Source organism: Taeniopygia guttata, chromosome 10 (genome assembly GCF_048771995.1).
Source record: "Taeniopygia guttata chromosome 10, bTaeGut7.mat, whole genome shotgun sequence".
NCBI classification, from domain to species: Eukaryota; Metazoa; Chordata; class Aves; order Passeriformes; family Estrildidae; genus Taeniopygia; species Taeniopygia guttata.
In genome coordinates, this window is record NC_133035.1 from 19,870,465 (window position 1) to 19,890,839 (window position 20,375).

The window sequence follows — 20,375 nt, forward strand, 5'->3', positions numbered from 1 at the left end:
TATGGGATTTTTTTCCTTGTTAATTTTTAACAGGAATTTGTGGAGTTTTTCCCTTGTTAATTTTTACCAGGAATTCTCAGTTTGTGGGATTTTTCCTTGTTTATTTTTAAGAGGAATTTTGAATCGATGGGATTGGTTTTTAGCAGGAATTTGTGATGGAATTTGTGGAATTTTTCCTTGTTTATTTTTAAGAGGAATTTTGAATTTGTGGGGTTGGTTTTTTTTTTCCTAGGAATTTGAATAGGAATTTTGAATTGATGGGATTAATTTTCCCAGGAATTTCTGGGATTTTCCCTTGTTTATTTTCCCAGGAATTTCTGAGGTTTTCCCTTGTTTATTTCCCACAGGAAATTGCAACTTTTCCCTTTCTCTTCCCAGGATTCCCTCCCAAATTCCACAGGAATCCTCCTGTTCCTGGGGTGAATTCCTCTGGAAAATCCCTGGGAATTGTTTGTTCATCCCTTGAATGTCCCTTTGTTTTCCCACACAAAAATTTCCTTCTTTTTATTGGGAACAACTCCCAGCTCTGCACGGCTGGGAATGGAAAAAATTCCCAAAATCCCCCAAATCCCCACCCTCAGCTTTTCCAGCTGGGGAACTTTGGGATCAAACAAATCCCTGGGATCCAGGAATTCCGTGGAAAACACCCTTGGGATGCCACAGGAATTTCCAAGTTGTGGTTTAACCCCTTAAAGTTGGAATTTTTTGCAACGTTCCAGCGAAAAAAATTGGGAAAATCTGATTTAAAAAATTGAGGAAAAGCTGATTTGAAGGTAAAACATGAGGAGAAAAATTCCAGGATAGCTCCAAACTTCCCTACATTGGAATTATTATTTTTTTTTAAATTAAATTAGCTTTGTCCTGAGAAAATGTACGGAATAATTGGAGTATTCCTGATTTTTCTGATGGAATTTTCCAATATTTTCCTGCTTTACTGGCCTGGATTAATTTGGTAAAATCCCCCAAAAATTCAGGATGAGTTAAAAATCCAAGGAATTCTGGGATAATCCTTCAGAATTTAGGAACAACGGGTGAAAAACATGGAAAAATTGAATAAATTTGAAGTAAAATCCACAATTTCTTGGAATTAAATCACTTTATATGTGGGAAAGGCTGGAAAATCCAGGATTTTTGCTGTCAGAAATCCATGAGGGGAATGAGAAAAAGGTGGGGAAAAAAAATTTGGATCCTTGGGAAAACCAAGGGGGAAAGAAAGGGAAAAAAAGCCAAATTTGGGGATAAAAACTTCCAGGGAATTCCAGGAAATAAAAAATATTTTGGATTTGGGGTGAGAAATGGGAAAATGGGAATGGCAGAATTTTCTGGAGGCGAATCCACAGGATTGATGGAGCCATTCCCAAAAACTCCAAGAGAATTCCAATGGAATGGAAAATTTGGGAATTCTTGTTGGGATCAGTGCAGAGGTTTTTTCCTGGCTGTTTTTCCAGGAATTCCACTCCAGGTTGTTCCTTTTGGGAATTTTGCCCATTCCCTCCTTTTCCCAGGGATCAATCCCACGGGAATGTTGAGTTTCCCTCTTTCCCAGGATTTCCTGGAGCTGCTTCCATGGGCTTTGGAAGAGCTCCTGGAATTCCTGAGGAGGAGGAAATCCCATGGAATCCTTGGAAAAGTTGGGAACTGGGGGAGGTTTCCTGTCCAAACCAGGGATTGAATTCCTCAGGATGAGGAAATTCCGCAGAATCCAAAGAAAACTTGGGAATGGAGCTCTGGCCCCCACTCCCAACATTCCCACCTGGAATTCCCATTCTTTGGAGCTGGGAGAAGCCCCTTTGGAGCCCCAAATCCCACCTGGAGCAGGAGAATTCCTGGTTTTTTCCCTATGGATGCACAAAGAGCTGGAAAGGCAGCGGGAAAAGGAGGGAACGGCTCCATCCTGGGAAAAACCTTTGGGATCCCAGAAATACCGGGATAAAGGCACGGAGATCCCAGGAAAAGGCTGGATTTGGGATAGGGAAAAGGGTGGATTTGGGATGGGGAAAAGTCTGGATTTGGGATGGGGGAAAAGGCTGGATTTGGGATAGGGAAAAGTCTGGATTTGGGATAGGGAAAAGTCTGGATTTGGGATGGGGGAAAAGGCTGGATTTGGGATGGGACAAAGCTGGATTTGGGATTGGACAAAGCAGGATTTGGGATGGGGAAAAGCTGGACTTGGGATGGGGAAAAGCTGGATTTGGGATGGGGAAAAAGCTGGATTTGGGATGGGGAAAAGGCTGGATTTGGGATAGGGAAAAGGCTGGATTTGGGATAGGGAAAAAGATGGATTTGGGATAGGGACAAAGCTGGATTTGGGATGGGACAAAGCTGGATTTGGGATGGGGGGAAAAGCTGGATTTGGGATGGGACAGGGCAGGATCGAATCCAATTTATCCCGAGATCCTGGGGGTGTTTGGAATTGTTGGGATCAGCTCCTGGCGGTTATTCCGGGCGGGATCCGGGGGCTCGGATGCCTCTGGAATGTTTTTACCTGGATCTGCTGCTGACATTCCCATGGCAACGTCATCCCGGGTGGATTTGTTCCGTTGGGAATCCAAGGCCGGGGGCTGGAGAAGACATTCCCGGCCTGTTCCTGACAGGGAAATTCGGGAGCGGATCCCGTCAGTGGCGGCTCCAGATGGGTTTGGCAGGAACACAATTCCCGAGGGATGCAGGGGACAGGGAATGTCCAAGGCAGGGATTGGCACAGGGATAAACAACAGCTGGGAAAAGCGGGATCGGGATGGGCCACGGAGCTGGGCGGGATTTGGGAAGGGAGGATAACGGGAATGAGCGGGGATTTGGGATTCATCCCAGCTGGAGCCATCCCTCCCTCGGGAACGCTGTGAGCTTTTCCAGGATTTCCCTTTGGAGTCTCCCGGGATCTGTTGGAGGTGAACGGGAGAGGCTGGAGATGGGAAAAGGCTCCTGGAACTTGGATTTTCCTTTGGATCCTGGGGAAATCCGGGATGCTGGGAAGTGCTGATGGATTTCATGGAGTGTGGGGGATTGGAGGAAGTGTGGAGGGCTGGGAAAGGAGGGAACGGGAATGGGGAAGGAGGGAATGGGAATGGGAATGGGGAAGGAGGGAATGGGAATGGGGAAGGAGGGAATGGGAATGGGAATGGAAATGGGAATGGGAATGGGAATGGGGAAGGAGGGAATGGGAATGGGAATGGGGAAGGAGGGAATGGGAATGGGAATGGGAATGGGGAAGGAGGGAATGGAAAAGGGAATGGGAATGGGGAAGGAGGGAATGGAAATGGGAATGGGAATGGGGAAGGAGGGAATGGGAATGGGAATGGGGAAGGAGGGAATGAAAATGGGAATGGGAATGGGGAAGGAGGGAATGGGAATGGGAATGGGGAAGGAGGGAATGGGAATGGGAATGGGGAAGGAGGGAATGGGAATGGGAATGGGGAAGGAGGGAATGGGAATGGGAAGGAGGGAATGGGAATGGGAATGGGAAGGAGGGAATGGGAATGGGAAGGAGGGAATGGGAATGGGGAAAGAGGGAATGAAAATGGGAATGGGGAAGGAGGGAATGGGAATGGGAATGGGGAAGGAGGAAATGGGAAAGGGAATGGGAATGGGAATGGGGAAGGAGGGAATGGAAATGGGAATGGGAATGGGGAAGGAGGGAATGGAAGATGATCCCTGCTTGGGATTTCTGGGAAAAAGGAATCCCCAGGGATGCTCCCGTGGGCCCCCTGATTATCCCAGGATCTGGGCTTGGCTGCTCCATGGAAATTTGGGATTCCACGGAACACAGCCGATCCCTGCAGGATCCAGCTTTGGGATGCTCCGTGCCAGGAGCTCTTCAGAGGGAGGCTGGGGGATTCCAAAAAGGAATTGTTGGGATTTAGGGATCGCTCCGGAGCCATGGGAGCGGCGGCGGACACGGAGTGGCTGCGCTGGGTGAGCAAAAGATTTGGGAATGTCGCCGGGAAGGAGAAGGAAATCAGCCTGGAAGAGTTCAAATGTGCCCTGCAGGTCAAGGAGGTCAGGGATCAGTGGGAAGAGGGAATGGGATCCCTGGGAAGGGGGAATGGGATCCGTGGGAAGAGGGAATGGGATCTGTGGGAAGAGGGAATGGGATCTGTGGGAAGGAAGGAATGGGATCTGTGGGAAGGAAGGAATGGGATCCGTGGGAAGGAGGGAATGGGATCCGTGGGAAGAGGGAATGGGATCCGTGGGAAGGAGGGAATGGGATCCGTGGGAAGAGGGAATGGGACTCGTGGGAAGAGCGAATGGGATCCGTGGGAACAGGGGAGGGATCCATGAGAGAGAGATAAGAGATCCTTGGGAAGAGGGGAGAGATCAGTTGGAATTCCCTGCTCCATGGAGCATTCCCTGATTCTCTGATCCATGAAGAACATTCCCTGCTCCATGGGAATATTCCCAGTTCCCTGATCCATGAAGAACTTTCCCAATTCCCTGATCCATGGGACCATTCCCTGCTCCGTTGGAACTTTCCCAATTCCTGCTCCATGGGGCCATTCCCTGCTCCATTGGAACTTTCCCAATTCCCTGCTCCATGGGAACATTCCCTGCTCCATGGGAATATTCCCAATTCCCTGATCCATGAAGAACATTCCCATTCCCTGCTCCATGGGACCATTCCCTGCTCCATTGGAACTTTCCCAATCCCTGCTCCACGGGAACATTCCCGCTTTTCCCGCAGTCCTTCTTTGCCGAGAGGTTTTTTGCGCTCTTCGATTCCGACGGGAGCGGCTCCCTGAGCCAGGAGGAGCTGCTGGGATCCCTGCGCCGGCTGCTCCGCGGGAATTCCATGGAAAAGCTCCGCTTCCTCTTCCAGGTGTACGACGTGGATGGTGAGAGAGAAAAACGGGATTCCTTGGGGGTTTTTTGGGATAGATTTGGGATTTGGTCTTCTCCGAGCGTCCGGCTTTGGCTGGGATGAGGCTGCTGCCCTCATTCCATGTGGGAATGGGAAAATTCCAGCGGGAAGCCGAGGATTCCATTGGTCACACTCGCTCCAATCCCAGCTCCCCATCCCACTTTCCCGAAATTCTGGGATCATTTGGGTTGGAAAAGCCCTCAGGGATTCAATCCAACCGTTCCCACGCCTGACCCTGTCCCCAAGTCCCCTTCCAACGTCGCCCTTTCCAGGAAGGAATATTCCCAAACTTCCCCGGATGCCATTCCCATGATCCTCTCCCTGGTTCCTGGGAGCAGATCCTGACCCACCCAGGATATTCCACCCCGCAAGGGAAATTCCTGGATTGGGACTGGAAAATTGGGATGGAGGTGACTCCATGGGCTGTGGGATATTGGGATGGAGGTGACTCCATAGGGCTCTGGAATATTGGGATGGAGGTGGCTCCGTAGGACTGGAATTTCGGGATGGAGGTGGCTCCGTAGGACTGGAATATTGGGATGGAGGTGGCTCTGTAGGGCTGGAATATCAGGATGGAGGTGACTCCATAGGACTGGAATTTCGGGATGGAGGTGGCTCCGTAGGGCTGAAATATTGGGATGGAGGTGACTCCATAGGGCTGTGGGATATCAGGATGGAGGTGGCTCCGTAGGGCTGGAATATCGGGATGGAGGTGACTCCATAGGACTGGAATTTTGGGATGGAGGTGACTCCGGAGGGCTGTGGGATATCGGGATGGAGATGACTCCGTAGGACTGGAATTTTGGGATGGAGATGACTCCGGAGGGCTGTGGAATATCGGGATGTAGGCGCCTCCATGGGCTGTGGGATATTGGGACGGAGATGACTCCGGAGGGCTGTGAGATATCGGGATATCGGGATGGACATGACTCCAGAGGGTATCGGGATGGAGATGACTCTGGAGGGCTGTGGGATATTGGGATGGAGATGACTCCATAGGGCTGTGGGATATCGGGATGGAGGCGCCTCCATGGGCTGTGGGATATCGGGATGGAGATGACTCTGGAGGGCTGTGGGATATCGGGATGGAGATGACTCTGGAGGGCTGTGGGATATCGGGATGGAGGTGACTCTGGAGGGCTGTGGGATATCGGGATGGAGGCGCCTCCATGGGCTGTGGGATATCGGGATGGAGGTGGCTCCGTAGGACTGGAATTTTGGGATGGAGGTGGCTCCATAGGACTGTGGGATATTGGGATGGAGATGACTCCAGAGGGTATTGGGATGGAGATGACTCCGGAGGGCTGTGGGATATCGGGATGGAGGCGCCTCCATGGGCTGTGGGATATTGGGATGGAGATGACTCCAGAGGGTATTGGGATGGAGATGACTCCGGAGGGCTGTGGGATATCGGGATGGAGGCACCTCCATGGGCTGTGGGATATCGGGATCCTCCCGGCTCCCAGGGAGCGGCTCCATCGACGCCGAGGAGCTGCGGGTGGTGCTCCGGGGGTGTCTCCGGGAGAATTCCCTGTCCCTTCCCGAGGAGCGGCTCGGGGCCCTGAGCCAGGCCCTGCTCCAGGCCCTGGACCGGGATCACAGCGGCTCCATCACCTTCCCGGAGCTGCGGGAGCAGCTGGAGGCATTCCCCGAGCTCCTGGAGAGCCTGAGCAGCAGGTGGGGACGGGAACTCCGGGATTTCTGGGAAAGGATCCCATGGGGAGCCCACAGCGGGGCTGGGAGCGGCTGGAGAGGTTTGGGATTGGAGCGGAGATGGGTCGGGATGGGGGCAGGGTTTGGACCAGGGATGGTTTGGGATGGGGCAGGGTTTGGATTTTGGGATGGATGCAGGGATGCTGCCACTCTGGCTGTAGGGCCGGGTACCACCCTGGGCTGGGGACTTCTCCAGCTCCCTGTTCTCCATCCAAACCCCCCCAAATTCCCATCCAAACCCCCCCAAATTCCATCTGAACCCCCCAAATTCTCACCCAAACCCCTACAAATTCCCCATCCAAACCCCCCAAATTCTCACCCAAACCCCCCCAGATTCCCATCCAAACCCCTCCAAATTCCCATCTGAACCCCTCCAGATTCCCCATCCGAACCCCCCAAATTCCCATCCGAACCCCCAAATTCCCACCCAAACCCCCCAAATTCCCACCCAAACCCCCCAAATTCCCATCCAACCCCCCCCAAATTCCCATCCGAACCCCCAAATTCCCACCCAAACCCCCCAAATTCCCACCCAAACCCCCCAAATTCCCATCCGAACCCCCCAAATTCCCATCCGAACCCCCAAATTCCCATCCAAACCCCCCAAATTCCCATCCGAACCCCACAAATTCCCACCCAAACCCCCCAAATTCCCACCCGAACCCCTACAAATTCTCACCCAAACCCCTCCAAATTCCCCATCCAAACCCCTCCAAATTCCCATGCAAACCCCCCAAGATTCCCATCCAAACCCCCCAAGATTCCCATCCAAACCCCTACAAATTCCCATCTGATCCCCCCAAATTCCCATCCGAACCCCTACAAATTCCCATCCGAACCTGCAAGATTCCCATCCGAAACCCACAAATTGCCCATCCGAACCCCCAAATTCACATCCAAAGCCCCCAAATTCCCACCCAAAGCCCCCAAATTCCCACCCAAACCCCCCAAATTCCCACCCAAACCCCCCCAAATTCCCACCCAAACCCCAATTCCCATTTTCCCAGTGCCGCCAGCTGGCTGAAGCCCCCCAGTCCCAGCCCTGCTGAGCCCTGGCTGTGCTGCTTTTCCCGGGAATCCCGCGGGGATCACCGGGCCGGGATCTGCTGCTTTTCCCGGGAATCCCGCGGGGACCACCGAGCCGGGATCTGCTGCTTTTCCCGGGAATCCCGCGGGGATCAGCGGGCCGGGATCTGCTGCTTTTCCCGGGAATCCCGCGGGGATCAGCGGGCCGGGATCTGCTGCTTTTCCCGGGAATCCCTCCGGGATCACCGGGCCCGGTGGTGCTGCCTGGGGCTCTGGGTCGCCACCTCGGCGCTCCTGCTCGCCCTGGGGGCTCTGTGGCACCGGGAGCGCGGCCCGGCCCTGGCGCTGGCCCGGGGCTGCGGGCAGAGCCTCAACCTCAACTGCGCCCTGCTGCCCGTGAGTGCCCGCGACACCGGGGGGACACCGGGGGACACCGGGGGACACGGCCGGGAGGGAGCCGGGAAGGCCGGGAGGGGCCCGGGGTAGCCAGGAGGGATGCTGGCCCAAAGTTTCCTGTTGTTCCCGGAATTTCCCAGTTCCCCCTGGAATTTCCCATTGTCCCCCAATATTTCCCAGTCCCCCACTTGGAATTTCCCGTTGTCTCCCAACATTTCCCATTGTCCCCCTGGGATTTCCCAGTTCCCCTCTGGAATTTCCCATTGTCCCCCCTGGAATTTCCCATTGTCCCCCTGGGATTTCCCATTGTCCCCCTGGGATTTCCTATTGTCCCCCTGGAATTTCCCATTGTCCCCCTGGAGTTTCCCATTCCCCCACCTGGAATTTCCCGTTCTCTCCCGCCGTTCCCGTTCTCCCGGTTATCTCCCGGTCCCTCCCATTTCCATTTGGCATCTCCAGGTGCCCTGTGCCCCCCTCCTCGTCCACTGCGCGTCCCTGTCCCCTGTCCCCACCGCTGTCCCTTGTCCCCTCCCTGTCCTGGTCCCTGCCCTCACCCCTGTCCCCTCTTTGCTTCCTGTCCCTGTCTTCACTCCTGTCCCTCTCCCCTGCCCTGTCCCCGCTGTCCCTGCCCTGTCCCCTGTCCCCATCGCTGTCCCTTGTCCCCATCCCTCACCTCCCTTGTCCCCTGTCCCTGTCCCCCGCCGCTGTCCCCTGTCCCCTTTGCCCCCTGTCCCCTGTCCCTGTCGCTGTCCCCTGCCCCCTGTCGCTGTCCCTGTCCCCTTTTTGCCCTCTGTCCCCGTCCTCTGTCCCCTCTTTGTCCCCTGTCCCCTCTTTGTCCCCTGTCCCTCTCCCCTGTCCCCGTCGCTGTCCCCTGTCCCTGTTCCCATCCCTGTTCCCATCCCTGTCCCTCTCCCCTGTCCCCTGTCCCTGCCGCTGTCCCTGTCCCCTCTTTGCCCCCTGTCCCCTGTCGCTGTCCCTGTCGCTGTCCCTGTCCCCTGTCCCTGTCCCCTTTTTGCCCCCTGTCCCTGTCGCTGTCCCTGTCCCCTCTTTGCCCCCTGTCCCTGTCCCGTGGCTGTCCCCAGGCGCTGATGCTGCGGCGCTCCCTGACCCGGCTCCGTTCCACGCCGCTGGCGGAGCTGTTCCCGCTGGAGCTGCACGTGCGGGGCCACGAGCGCGTGGGACACCTGGTGCTGGCCCTGGGGACAGCCCACGCGGGGGCACACCTGGCACGGGCGGGTCAGTGACACGGGACACGGGGCACACCTGGCACGGGCGGGTCAGTCACACGGGACACAGCTGGGTCAGTGACACGGGGCACACCTGGCACGGGCGGGTCAGTGACACGGGACACGGGTGGGTCAGTGACACGGGACACGGGGCACAGCTGGCACGGGCGGGTCAGTGACACGGACAGGGGACAGGGCACGGACAGGACAAGGACAGGGCACGGACAGGGGACAGGGGGCAGGGCACGGCCACAGCCGCGGGCTCCGATCCCCCTCTAGCGGCTCCCGCCGGGCAGCCGAGGTCGTGAGCGGGATCCCAATCCCGGCATTCCCAAATCCCGGCACCCCACATTCCCAAATCCCGGCACCCACACCCTGGTGGCATTCCCAGGGTGACATTCCCGGTGTGGCATTCCCGTGGAGCATTCCCGGTGGGACATTCCCAGTGGGGCATTCCCGGGGTTATTCCCGGGGGTTATCCCCGGCGGGACACTCCCGGGGGTGGCATTCCCAAGGGGTTATTCCCGAGGTGTCAATCCCAGCGGGGTTATCCCCGGTGGGCCATTCCCGGGGGTGGCATTCCCGGGGGTGGCATTCCCAGTGGGGCATTCCCGGTGGGACATTCCCGGGAGTTATTCCCGGCAGGCCACTCCCGGGGGTGGCATTCCCAGGGTGGCATTCCCGGGGTTATTCCAGGGGGGTTATCCCCGGTGGGCCATTCCCGGGCTGCCATTCCCAGGGTGGCATTCCCGAGGTGTCAATCCCGGGGGGGCTATTCCCCGGGGGGCATTCCCGGGGACATTCCCGTGGGACATTCCCAGGGGTATTCCCGGGGTTATTCCCAGGGGGTTATCCCCGGCGGGCCACTCCCGGGGGGGTATTCCCAGGGTGGCATTCCCGAGGTGGCATTTCCAGGGGGTTATCCCCAGGGGGGTTATTCCCAGTGGGACATTCCCGGGGGTTATCCCCGCGGGCCACTCCCAGGGTGGCATTCCCAGTGGGACATTCCCAGGGGGGTTATCCCCGGCGGGCCACTCCCGGGGGTGGCATTCCCAGGGTGGCATTCCCAGGGTGGCATTCCCAGGGTGACATTCCCGGGGGTTATCCCCGGCGGGCCACTCCCGCGGGTGACATTCCCAGTGGGACATTCCCGGGGGTTATCCCCGCGGGCCACTCCCGGGGGTGGCAGGTCCCTGCTGAGCCGTGCCGTGTCCCCAGGCCTGGCCGGGCCGCTGGCCCCGGGTGGCGTTGGCGGCTGTGCCCCGCAGACCGGGCTGGCCCTGCTGGCGCTGCTCCTGCCCATGTTCACCTGCTCCAGCCCCTGCGTGCGCCGCGGCGGCCACTTCCAGGTGATCCCACGGGAATTCCCGGCTGGAAGGTCGGGGGTGCCGTGGTGGGATTTGGGGGCGCCCATCCTGGCGCTGCCCCGTGGGACGCCACGCTCACAGTTCGGGATTCCTGGGATTTTCTTCCCCAGGGGATGATTTCCCAGTTGGGAAGGAATTCCTGGTTGGGAGGGGGTGGGATGGAATTCCAGGAGAAGCTGTGGCTGCTCCTGGATCCCTGGGAGTGTCCCTGGAGCAGCCTGGGATGGTGGGAGGTGTTGGGATTGGGGTCCTTTCCAAGCCAAATCCCAGAGATTCCAGGATTCCCTGGAGCAGCCTGGGATGGCAGGAGGTGTCGGGATTGGGGTCCTTTCCAAGCCAAATCCCAGGGATTCCAGGATTCCCTTGGGCTGCCTTTTCCCGCTGGGATACCCAGACAGCCCCACCAAGAAGTACCATTTGGGTCCAGCACTTCCCACGCCCATTCCCGTTCCCATTCCCAGCTTTTTTACTGGAGCCACCTCTCCTACATCCCCGTGTGGTTCCTGCTGCTCCTGCATGCTCCCCAATTCTGGAAGTGGTTCCTCGTTCCCGGCTCCCTGTTCGTGCTGGAGAAGGTTCTGGGCTGGGCGTGGCGCCGGGCGGGGGATCTGCACATCCTGGAGGCCAAGCTGCTGCCCTCCAAGGTGGGAGTAAATCCCAAAAAATCCCAAATATCCCAAATCCCAAACCTCCCAAATCCCACCATCCTATCCATCCCAAATCCCATCCATCCCAAATTCCTTACACCGCACATCCCATCCATCCATCCATCCATCCATCCATCCATCCATCCATCCATCCATCCATCATCCATCCACCCATCCATCCACCCATCCATCCATCCATCATCAATCCATCCATCATCCATTATCCATCCATCATCCATCCATCCATCCATCCATCCATCATCCATCCATCCATCCATCCATCCATCATCCATCCATCCATCCATCCATCCATCCATCCATCCATCCATCATCCATCCATCCATCATCCATCCATCCATCCATCCATCCATCCATCCATCCATCCATCCATCCATCCATCCATCCATCATCCATCCATCCATCATCCATCCATCCATCCATCATCCATCATCCATCCATCCATTCCAAATTCCCACTATCCGCTGCACAGAACCCAGCGGGAGGTTCCCCTCGGCCATTCCCGGTTTTCCTGCTCCCGCTCTCCCGCAGGTGACCCACCTGGTGATCCAGAGGCCGAAATCCTTCCGCTTCCAGCCGGGGGATTTCGTCTACCTGAACATCCCGGCCATCGCCGCCTACGAGTGGCACCCCTTCTCCATCAGCAGCGCCCCGGAGCAGCCAGGTTCTGTGTTCCCTGCCAACGCCCCTGGAATTTTCCCTTAACATCCCTGGGATCTGTGTCACACCCCCAGGATCTGTTTTCCATCCCTGGGATCTGTTTCCCGCCCTTGGGATCTGCTTTTCATCCTCAGGATCTCTTTTCCACCCTCAGGATCTGTTTTTCATCCTCAGGATCTGTTTCCCATCCCTGGAATATTTCCCGTCCCTGGAATATTTCCCATCCCTGGAATATTTCCCATCCCTGAGATCTGTTTTCCATCCCCAGGATCTCTTTTCCACCCACAGGATCTGTTTCCCCACCCTTGGGATCTGTATTCCCACCCTTGGGATCCATGTCCCATCCCTGGATCTGTTTTCCATCCCTGGAATGTTTCCCACCCTTGGGATCTGTTTTCCCACTTGGGATCTGTTTTCCCACCCTTGGGATCTGTGTCCCATCCCTGGAATGTTTCCCACCCTTGGGATCTGTTTTCCCACTTGGAATCTGTTTTCCCACCCTTGGGATCTGTTTTCCCATCCTTGGCATCTGTGTCCCACCCTTGGGATCAGTGTCCCATCCCTGGAATGTTTCCCACCCTTGGGATCTGTTTTCCCATTTGGGATCTGTTTTCCCACCCTTGGGATCTGTGTCCCATCCCTGGAATGTTTCCCACCCTTGGGATCTGTTTTCCCACCCTTGGGATCTGTTTTCCCATTTGGGATCTGTTTCCCACCCTTGGGATGCGTTTCCCATCCCTGGATCTCTTTTCCATGCCCACGGTGACGTTTTTCCAGCTCGGACGGGGCTTGGAGCGAGCCGGGCTATGGAAGGCGGTTCCATGGGATGAGTTGGGTTTGAAGTTCTTCCCAATCCAGAGAATTCCAGGATTTTTGGGATTGATCCCACAGAAACCCTCTGGCTGCACATCCGGGCACGGGGCCAATGGACCACCAAGCTCTACGAGTACTTCCAGCAGCGGGAATCGCGCGGCCCGGAGCCGAATCCGCCCGGGAAGGGCTGGAGGGAGCGGAGGAGCCGGGAACAGGTGGGACTGTGGGATTGGGACCAAAGGGATGGGTGCAGCTGGATGTGGAGTGGATCCCATGGGATCATCCCAGCCCGGGAATCCCTCGGGATGAACATTCCCTGCTCGTCCAGCCTTGAAGGATTTGTATCCCATGGAACGGGAATTGTGTCCCTCCATCAGGGTCACACAGCCTTGGCAGAGGGACACAAATTCCCATCGGTGGGGTTTGGGATGGATGGATACATGGGATGGGGGGATTTGGGACTTGTGCTCCATGGAACGGGATTTGGGATGCATGGATGGATGGGGGATGGATGCGATTGATGGGATTTTGTGCTCCGTGGAACAGGATTTGGGATGGATGGATGGGATGGTGGGATTTGGGACTGGTGAGATTTTGTGCTCCATGGAACGGGATTTGGGACGCATGGATGGATGGAGGAGGGATGGGATTGATGGGATTTTGTGCTCCATGGAACAGGATTTGGGACGCATGGATGGGATGGTGGGATTGGGATTGATGGGATTTTGTGCTCCATGGAACGGGATTTGGGATGGATGGATGGGATGATGGGATTTGGGATTGATGGGATTTTGTGCTCCATGGAACGGGATTTGGGATGGATGGATGGATGGAGGATGAATGGGATTGATGGGATTTTGTGCTCCATGGAATGGGATTTGGGATGCATGGATGGATGGGGGATTGATGGGATTTTGTGCTCCATGGAACGGGATTTGGGATGGATGGATGGGATGGTGGGATTTGGGATGGATGGGATTTTGTGCTCCATGGAACGGGATTTGGGATGGATGGATGGGATGGTGGGATTTGGGATGGATGGGATTTTGTGCTCCATGGAACGTGATTTTGGATGGATGGATGGATGGATGGGATGGTGGGATTTGGGATGGATGGGATTTTGTGCTCCAAGGAATGGGATCTGGGATGGATGGATGGATGGTGGGATTTGGGATTGATGGGATTTTGTGCTCCATGGAACAGGATTTGGGATGGATGGATGGGATGGTGGGATTTGGGATTGATGGGATTTTGTGCTCCATGGAACAGGATTTGGGATGGATGGATGGGATGGTGGGATTTGGGACTGATGGGATTTTGTGCTCCATGGAATGGGAATTCCTATGACCCTGCTGGAGGCCCAGCAGATCCTGGGAGCGCTGATCCCAGCGCTGATTCCCGGCCTTTGTTCCCAGGAAGGATCCGTGGCCTCGGGCAGGGATGGAGCCGTGGAGCTGACGGCGTTCCGAGCCTCCGGAGCCGCTTTCCCGGGAAAGGACCTGGAGCAGGGGGTGAGCACTGCCCCCATCCCAGGGGACAGGGATTGGATCCCAAATGGGATAAAGCTCCTTCAAAAGCTCCTCTTTGGAAAAAAATTCCTTGGGAATTATTGTGGCATTGACAGCTGGAATTGTGTGTGCAGCCCAGTGGGAAAACACTTCAAATCCAGGGAATTTTGGGAGTGCTTGGGAAGGGGGGAGATGGTCACTGCTCCCCTCTCCTGCAGGGTGCCGGGCCCGGGGAGACCCAGCGGAGCTGCAGCGTCAAGGTGAGGATGTTCCCGCCTTTCCTGGGTCCTGGAAAATGGGCTGGGATCAGCATTCCCACCATCCCATCCCCATCCCCATCCCCATCCCCATTCCCATCCCCATTCCCATCCCATCCCTGTATCCCAGTGCACGGATGATCCCACCTGCTGGAAAACTCCCTTCCTTCCCACCCACTCCTTGCTCCCACAAAACCCCAGGAAGATCCCAAATTCCGGGATCCCCTTTGTGCCCTTCTCCTCCGCCCGGGAGCTGCTCCAGCCCCTGGAAATCCTGGATGTGTCCCCGATGTTGGATGTGTCCCAGTGCTTCCTGGACGGTCCGTACGGATCTCCGAGCCGGCGGATCTTCACCTCGGAGCACGCCGTCCTCATCGCGGCCGGCATCGGGATCACCCCCTTCGCCTCCATCCTGCAGAGCATCATGTTCCGGTGGGTCTGCCGAGCCCCTGGAATCGGGAATATCCCAGGGATTGATGGCACGGATGCCTGCGTGGAGCTGATCCTTGGGATTCAGTCCTTGGGATTCTGTCCTTGGGATTCTGTCCTTGGGATTCTGTCCTTCCTTGGGATCCATTCCCATGGGCACACGTGGGGCCTCCCGCCGTGCCAGGATTTGCCTTGGGAATTTGGAGGGAGCTTGGCTGTGGCAGGAAGGGGAGGGAATGGGCAGGAAAGGAGCAGGAAAAGGCAGGAGGGAGCAGGAATGGGAAAGAAGGAGCAGGAAAAGGCAGGAATGGGCAGGAAAAGGAAGGAAGGAGCAGGAAAAGGAAGGAAGGAGCAGGAATGGGAAAGAAGGAGCAGGAAAAGGCAGGAATGGGCAGGAAAAGGCAGGAATGGGCAGGAAAAGGAAGGAAGGAGCAGGAAAAGGAAGGAAGGAGCAGGAATGGGAAAGAAGGAGCAGGAAAAGGCAGGAAGGAGCAGGAATGGGCAGGAAAAGGCAGGAATGGGCAGGAATGGGAGCAAAAAGGAGCAGGAATGGGCAGGAAGGAGCAGGAAAAGGCAGGAAGGAGAAGGAAAAGGGATGAATGGGCAGGAATGGGCAGGAAGGAGCAGGAATGAGCAGGAAAAGGAAGGAAGGAGCAGGAAGGGGCAGGAAGGAGCAGGAAAAGGAAGGAAGGAGCAGGAATGGGAGCAAAAAGGAGCAGGAATGGGCAGGAAGGAGAAAGAAAAGGGATGAAGGAGCAGGAATGGGCAGGAAGGAGCAGGAATGGGAAAGAAGGAGCAGGAATGGGCAGGAAGGAGCAGGAATGGGAAAGAAGGAGCAGGAACGGGAAAGAAGGAGCAGGAAAAGGCAGGAATGAGCAGGAAGGATCAGGAATGGGCAGGAAAAGGCAGGAAGGAGCAGGAAAAGGCAGGAAGGAGCAGGAAGGAGCAGGAAAAGGCAGGAAGGAGCAGGAATGGGCAGGAAAAGGCAGAAAGGAGCAGGAAAAGGCAGGAAGGAGCAGGAATGGGCAGGAAGGAGCAGGAATGGGCAGGAAGGAGCAGGAATGGGCAGGAATGGGCAGGAGGGAGCAGGAATGGGCAGGAATGGGCAGGAATGGGAAAGAAAGAGCAGGAAAAGGCAGGAAAAGGCAGGAAGGAGCAGGAATGGGGAGGAAAAGGCAGGAAGGAGCAGGAATGGGCAGGAATGGGCAGGAAAAGGCAGGAATGGGCAGGAAGGAGCAGGAATGGGAAAGAAGGAGCAGGAAAAGGCAGGAAGGAGCAGGAAGGATCAGGAAAAGGCAGGAAGGAGCAGGAATGGGAAAGAAGGAGCAGGAAAAGGCAGGAATGGGCAGGAAGGAGCAGGAAGCGCCGCTCCCCCGGCAGGTACCGGCGGCGGAAGCAGAGCTGCCCCAGCTGCCATTTCTCCTGGAGCGAGGAACGGTGCGATGAGGAGATGACGCTCCGGAAGGTGGGAATGGGAACACGAGGGGATGTGGGATCCCATCGGCCTGGGATGGGGCTGCAGGGTCCTGGAGAGCTTGGGAGCATCCCTCAAATCCGGGAGCTTTGGGAATGGGGCCTGGATCTGGTGTTGGGATTTGGTGCCGGGATTTGGTGCCGGGATTTGGCACCAAGATCTGGTGCTGGGATCTGGTATTAGGATTTGGTGTCAGGATTTGGTGCTGGGATCCGGTGTCGGGATTTTGTGTCGGGATCTGGTGCTGGGATCTGGAACTGGGATCTGCTGTTGGGGATTTGGTGCTGGGATTTGGAACCAAGATTTGGTGCTGGGATCTGGTATTAGGATTTGGTGTCAGGATTTGGTGCTGGGATCCGGTGTTGGGATTTGGTTTCAGGATCTGGCATCAGGATCCGCTGTTGGGATTTGGCACCAAGATCTGGTGTTGGGATTTGGTGTCGGGATCCGGTGCTGGGATCTGGAACTGGGATCTACTGTTGGGGATTTGGTGCTGGGATTTGGAACCAAGATCCGGTGCTGGGATTTGGTGTCAGGATTTTGTGTCGGGATCTGGAACTGGGATCTGCTGTTGGGGATTTGGTGCTGGGATTTGGAACCAAGATCTGGTGCTGGGATTTGGAACCAAGATCTGGTGCTGGGATCCGGCACTGGGATCTGGTGCTGGGATCCAGCACCGGGATCTGGTGCCGGGATCTGGTGAGTGCCCACGCCGAGGCTTTCCCACCCCAAAATCCAGGTGGATTTCATCTGGATCACGCGGGACCAGCAGCACCTGCAGTGGTTCCTGGGCCTCCTGGCCAAGCTGGAGACGGAGCAGGCGGAGCTGGAGCCGGGAGGTGAGCGGGGAGCGCCATTCCCGGGAAAACCCGCGGGGTGGGATCCCGGCGGGCACTGGAACCCCGGGATTCGCAGGGAATTTCCTGGAGCTGCAGCTGTACATGACCTCGGCGCTGGGCTGCGGGGACGTGCGGGCGCTGGGGCTGCAGCTGGCGCTGGAGCTGCTGGCGGCCCGCGAGCAGCGCGATTCCATCTCCGGCCTCCGCAGCCGCACCCGGCCCGGCCGCCCCCACTGGGACAAGGTCAGGGAATCCGGGATCCATGGAGCGGGAATGCTGGGGGGGTGTGGAGAGGGTGAGCGGTGCCAAGGGAGGGAGCGGGGAATTGGGGAATGGAGCAGGGAATGGGAGAACTGGGGAATGGATCAGGGAATGGGAGCAGAGAACTGGGGAATGGATCAGGGAATGGGAGCAGAGAATTGGGGAATGGATCAGGGAATGGGAGCAGAGAACTGGGGAATGGGATCAGGGAATGGGAGCAGAGACCTGGGGAATGGATCAGGGAATGGGAGCAGAGAATTGGGGAATGGATCAGGGAATGGGAGCAGAGAACTGGGGAATGGGATCAGGGAATGGGAGCAGAGACCTGGGGAATGGATCAGGGAATGGGAGCAGAGAATTGGGGAATGGGATCATGGAATGGGAGCGGGGAACTGGGGAATGGGATCATGGAATGGGAGCAGAGAACTGGGGAATAGATCATGGAATGGGAGCAGAGAACTGGGGAATGGATCATGGATTGGGAGCAGAGAACTGGGGAATGGGATCATGGAATCAGGGAATGCAGTCATGGAATCATGGCACAGGGTCAGAGAATCAGGGAATGGGATCATGGAATGGGAGCAGAGAATTGGGGAATGGGATCATGGATTGGGAGCGGAGAATTGGGGAATGGGATCATGGAATGGGAGCAGAGAACTGGGGAATGGATCAGGGAATGGGAGCAGAGAACTGGGGAATGGGATTATGGAATGGGAGCAGAGAACTGGGGAATGGGATCATGGAATGGGAGCGGAGAACTGGGGAATGGATCAGGGAATGCAATCCTGGAATCATGATATGGGATCATGGAATGGGAGAATGGGATCATGGAATCACGGTATGGGATTGGGGAATGGGATCATGAGATCAGGGAATGGCATTGGGGAATGGGATCACGGAATAGGATCAGAGAATTGGGGAATGGAATGAGGGAATGGGATCGGGGAATCATGGTATGGGATCAGGGAGTGGGATCACGGGATCAGGGAAAGGGATCATGGAATCAGGGAATGGGATCATGATCATGGAATGGGATCATGGGATCAGGGAATGGGATCAGGGAATGGGATCATGATCATGGAATGGGATCATGGGATCAGGGAATGGGATCAGAGAACTGGGGAATGGAATCATGGACTGGGATCACGGAATCAGGGAATGGGATCATGGTATCATGGAATGGGATCAGAGAATCAGGGAATGGGTTGGGAGAGAATGGGAAGATGATCTCATTCCAAGCCTCTCATTCTGGGTCACATTCTGGAATCATGGAATGGGATCATGGGCTCGTGGAATGGGGTCAGAAAATCATGGAATGGGATCAGAAAATCATGGAATGGTGTCAGAGAACCAGGGAACAGGATCAGAGAACCGGGGAACGGGATCAGAAAATTATGGAATGGTGTCAAGAGAATTGGGGAATGGGATCAGAAAATCATGGAATGGGATCACAATCATGGAATGAGTTGGGCTGGAAGGGACCCCAGAGATGGCCTCATCCCAAATGTCTCCTCTAACCTGGGATGACGGGATGGGATCCTGGGATGGTGGGATGGGCAGGGAGGGCAGGGAATGGCAGATCCCGGGATGGTGGGACGGGCAGGGAGAGGAGGGAATGGCAGATCCCGGGATGGCGGAACGGGCAGGGAGGGGAGGGAATGGCAGATCCTGGGATGACAGAACGGGCAGGGAGGGCAGGGAATGGCAGATCCCGGGATGACAGAACGGGCAGGGAAGGGAGGGAATGGCAGATCCCGGGATGGTGGGACGGGCAGGGAGGGCAGGGAATGGCAGATCCCGGTGCTCCCAGCGCAGGTGTTCGGGAAGGTGGCGTTGGAGCGGCGTGGGAATGTCGCCGTGTTCTTCTGCGGCTCCGCGGCGCTGGCCGGGATCATCCGCCGGCACTGCCGCGCCTTCGGCTTCCGCTTCTCCCGGGAAAACTTCTGAGCGGAGCCGGTCCCGGGACACCCAGCCCGGATCCGCAGGGACCGGGAGAGAGAGACGGGGCTGGGCCACGGAGCTCTGGGAATGTTTCCTTTGGATCCGAGAATAAATCGGGAAAAGATGGGAATGTTTCCTTCAGATCCGAGAATAAATCGGGAAAAGATGGGAATGTTTCCTTTGGATCTGAGAATAAATCGGGAAAAGATGGGAATGTTTCCTTTGGATCTGAGAATAAATCGGGAAAAGATGGGAATGTGTCCTTTGGATCTGAGGAAAAAATGGGAAACTTCCCTTTGCATCTGAGGAACAACTCAGGAAAAGGTGGGAATGTTTCCTTTGGATATGAGGAATAAATTGGGAAAAGATGGGAAACTTCCCTTTGGATCTGAGAAATAACTCAGGAAAAGGTGGGAATGTTTCCTTTGGATCCGAGAAAAAAATCAGGAAAAGGTGGGAATGTTTCCTTTGGATCCGAGAATAAATCGGGAAAAGATGGGAATGTTTCCTTTGGATCTGAGGAAAAGATGGGAAACTTCCCCTTGGATCTGAGAATAAGTCAGGAAAAGATGGGAATGTTTCCATTGGATATGAGAATAAATCAGGAAAAGATGGAAAACTTTCCTTTGGATTGGAGGAATATATCAGGAAAATGTGGGAAACTTTCCTTTGGATGTGAGAATAAATCAGGAAAAGGTGGGAAACTTTCCTTTGGATCTGGGGAAGAATTGGGGAAAAAATGGGAAAGTTTTCTTGGATCTGAGGAATAATTGAGGAATGTTGAGGTTGATGGAAGCAATTCCAGCTCTTCCATGCCTGGAGCTTTTTCCAGGTGGGAATTTCTCAGGTGGGAATTTTCCAGGCGGGAATGATCCCAACATTCCCAAACCTCCCCTGGTGCAGCCGCTCCCCCAGCCCCGCCGCTCTCCCGGTTCCTCCCATCCA

At 55.9% G+C, this 20,375-nt stretch overlaps 1 protein-coding gene across 4 annotated transcripts; it reads left to right on the forward strand.

Annotated features, from left to right (window-relative positions):
- Positions 1–3,864: 3,864 nt before the first annotated feature.
- NOX5 (NADPH oxidase 5) lies at positions 3,865–19,820 on the forward strand. 4 transcript variants are annotated; one of them, XM_072933876.1, is made up of 16 exons: positions 3,865–3,996; positions 4,679–4,829; positions 6,322–6,532; positions 7,576–7,990; positions 9,073–9,226; positions 10,435–10,565; positions 11,045–11,227; positions 11,780–11,912; positions 12,800–12,936; positions 14,137–14,232; positions 14,448–14,489; positions 14,794–14,918; positions 16,296–16,380; positions 17,129–17,228; positions 17,305–17,471; positions 19,300–19,599. In XM_072933876.1, exons 1-16 carry the CDS (start codon positions 3,877–3,879, stop codon positions 19,540–19,542), a joined length of 2,493 nt encoding a protein of 830 aa, XP_072789977.1. In that variant the 5' UTR covers positions 3,865–3,876; the 3' UTR covers positions 19,543–19,599. The 4 variants fall into 4 exon arrangements, with proteins under 4 accessions (XP_072789977.1, XP_072789978.1, XP_072789976.1 ...); XM_072933877.1 differs by having other exon boundaries at positions 19,305–19,599; XM_072933875.1 differs by lacking the exon at positions 17,305–17,471 and having other exon boundaries at positions 19,305–19,820.
- Positions 19,821–20,375: the final 555 nt, after the last annotated feature.

Bases quoted from the DNA above. Each gene is read 5' to 3' on its own strand.
- NOX5 (XM_072933875.1), top strand. From the start codon at position 3,877: ATGGGAGCGGCGGCGGACACGGAGTGGCTGCGCTGGGTGAGCAAAAGA. The intron at 11,913-12,799 runs GTTCTGTGTTCC...TTGATCCCACAG, and splicing joins CAGCGCCCCGGAGCAGCCAG to AAACCCTCTGGCTGCACATC. The intron at 12,937-14,136 runs GTGGGACTGTGG...CTTTGTTCCCAG, and splicing joins AGCGGAGGAGCCGGGAACAG to GAAGGATCCGTGGCCTCGGG.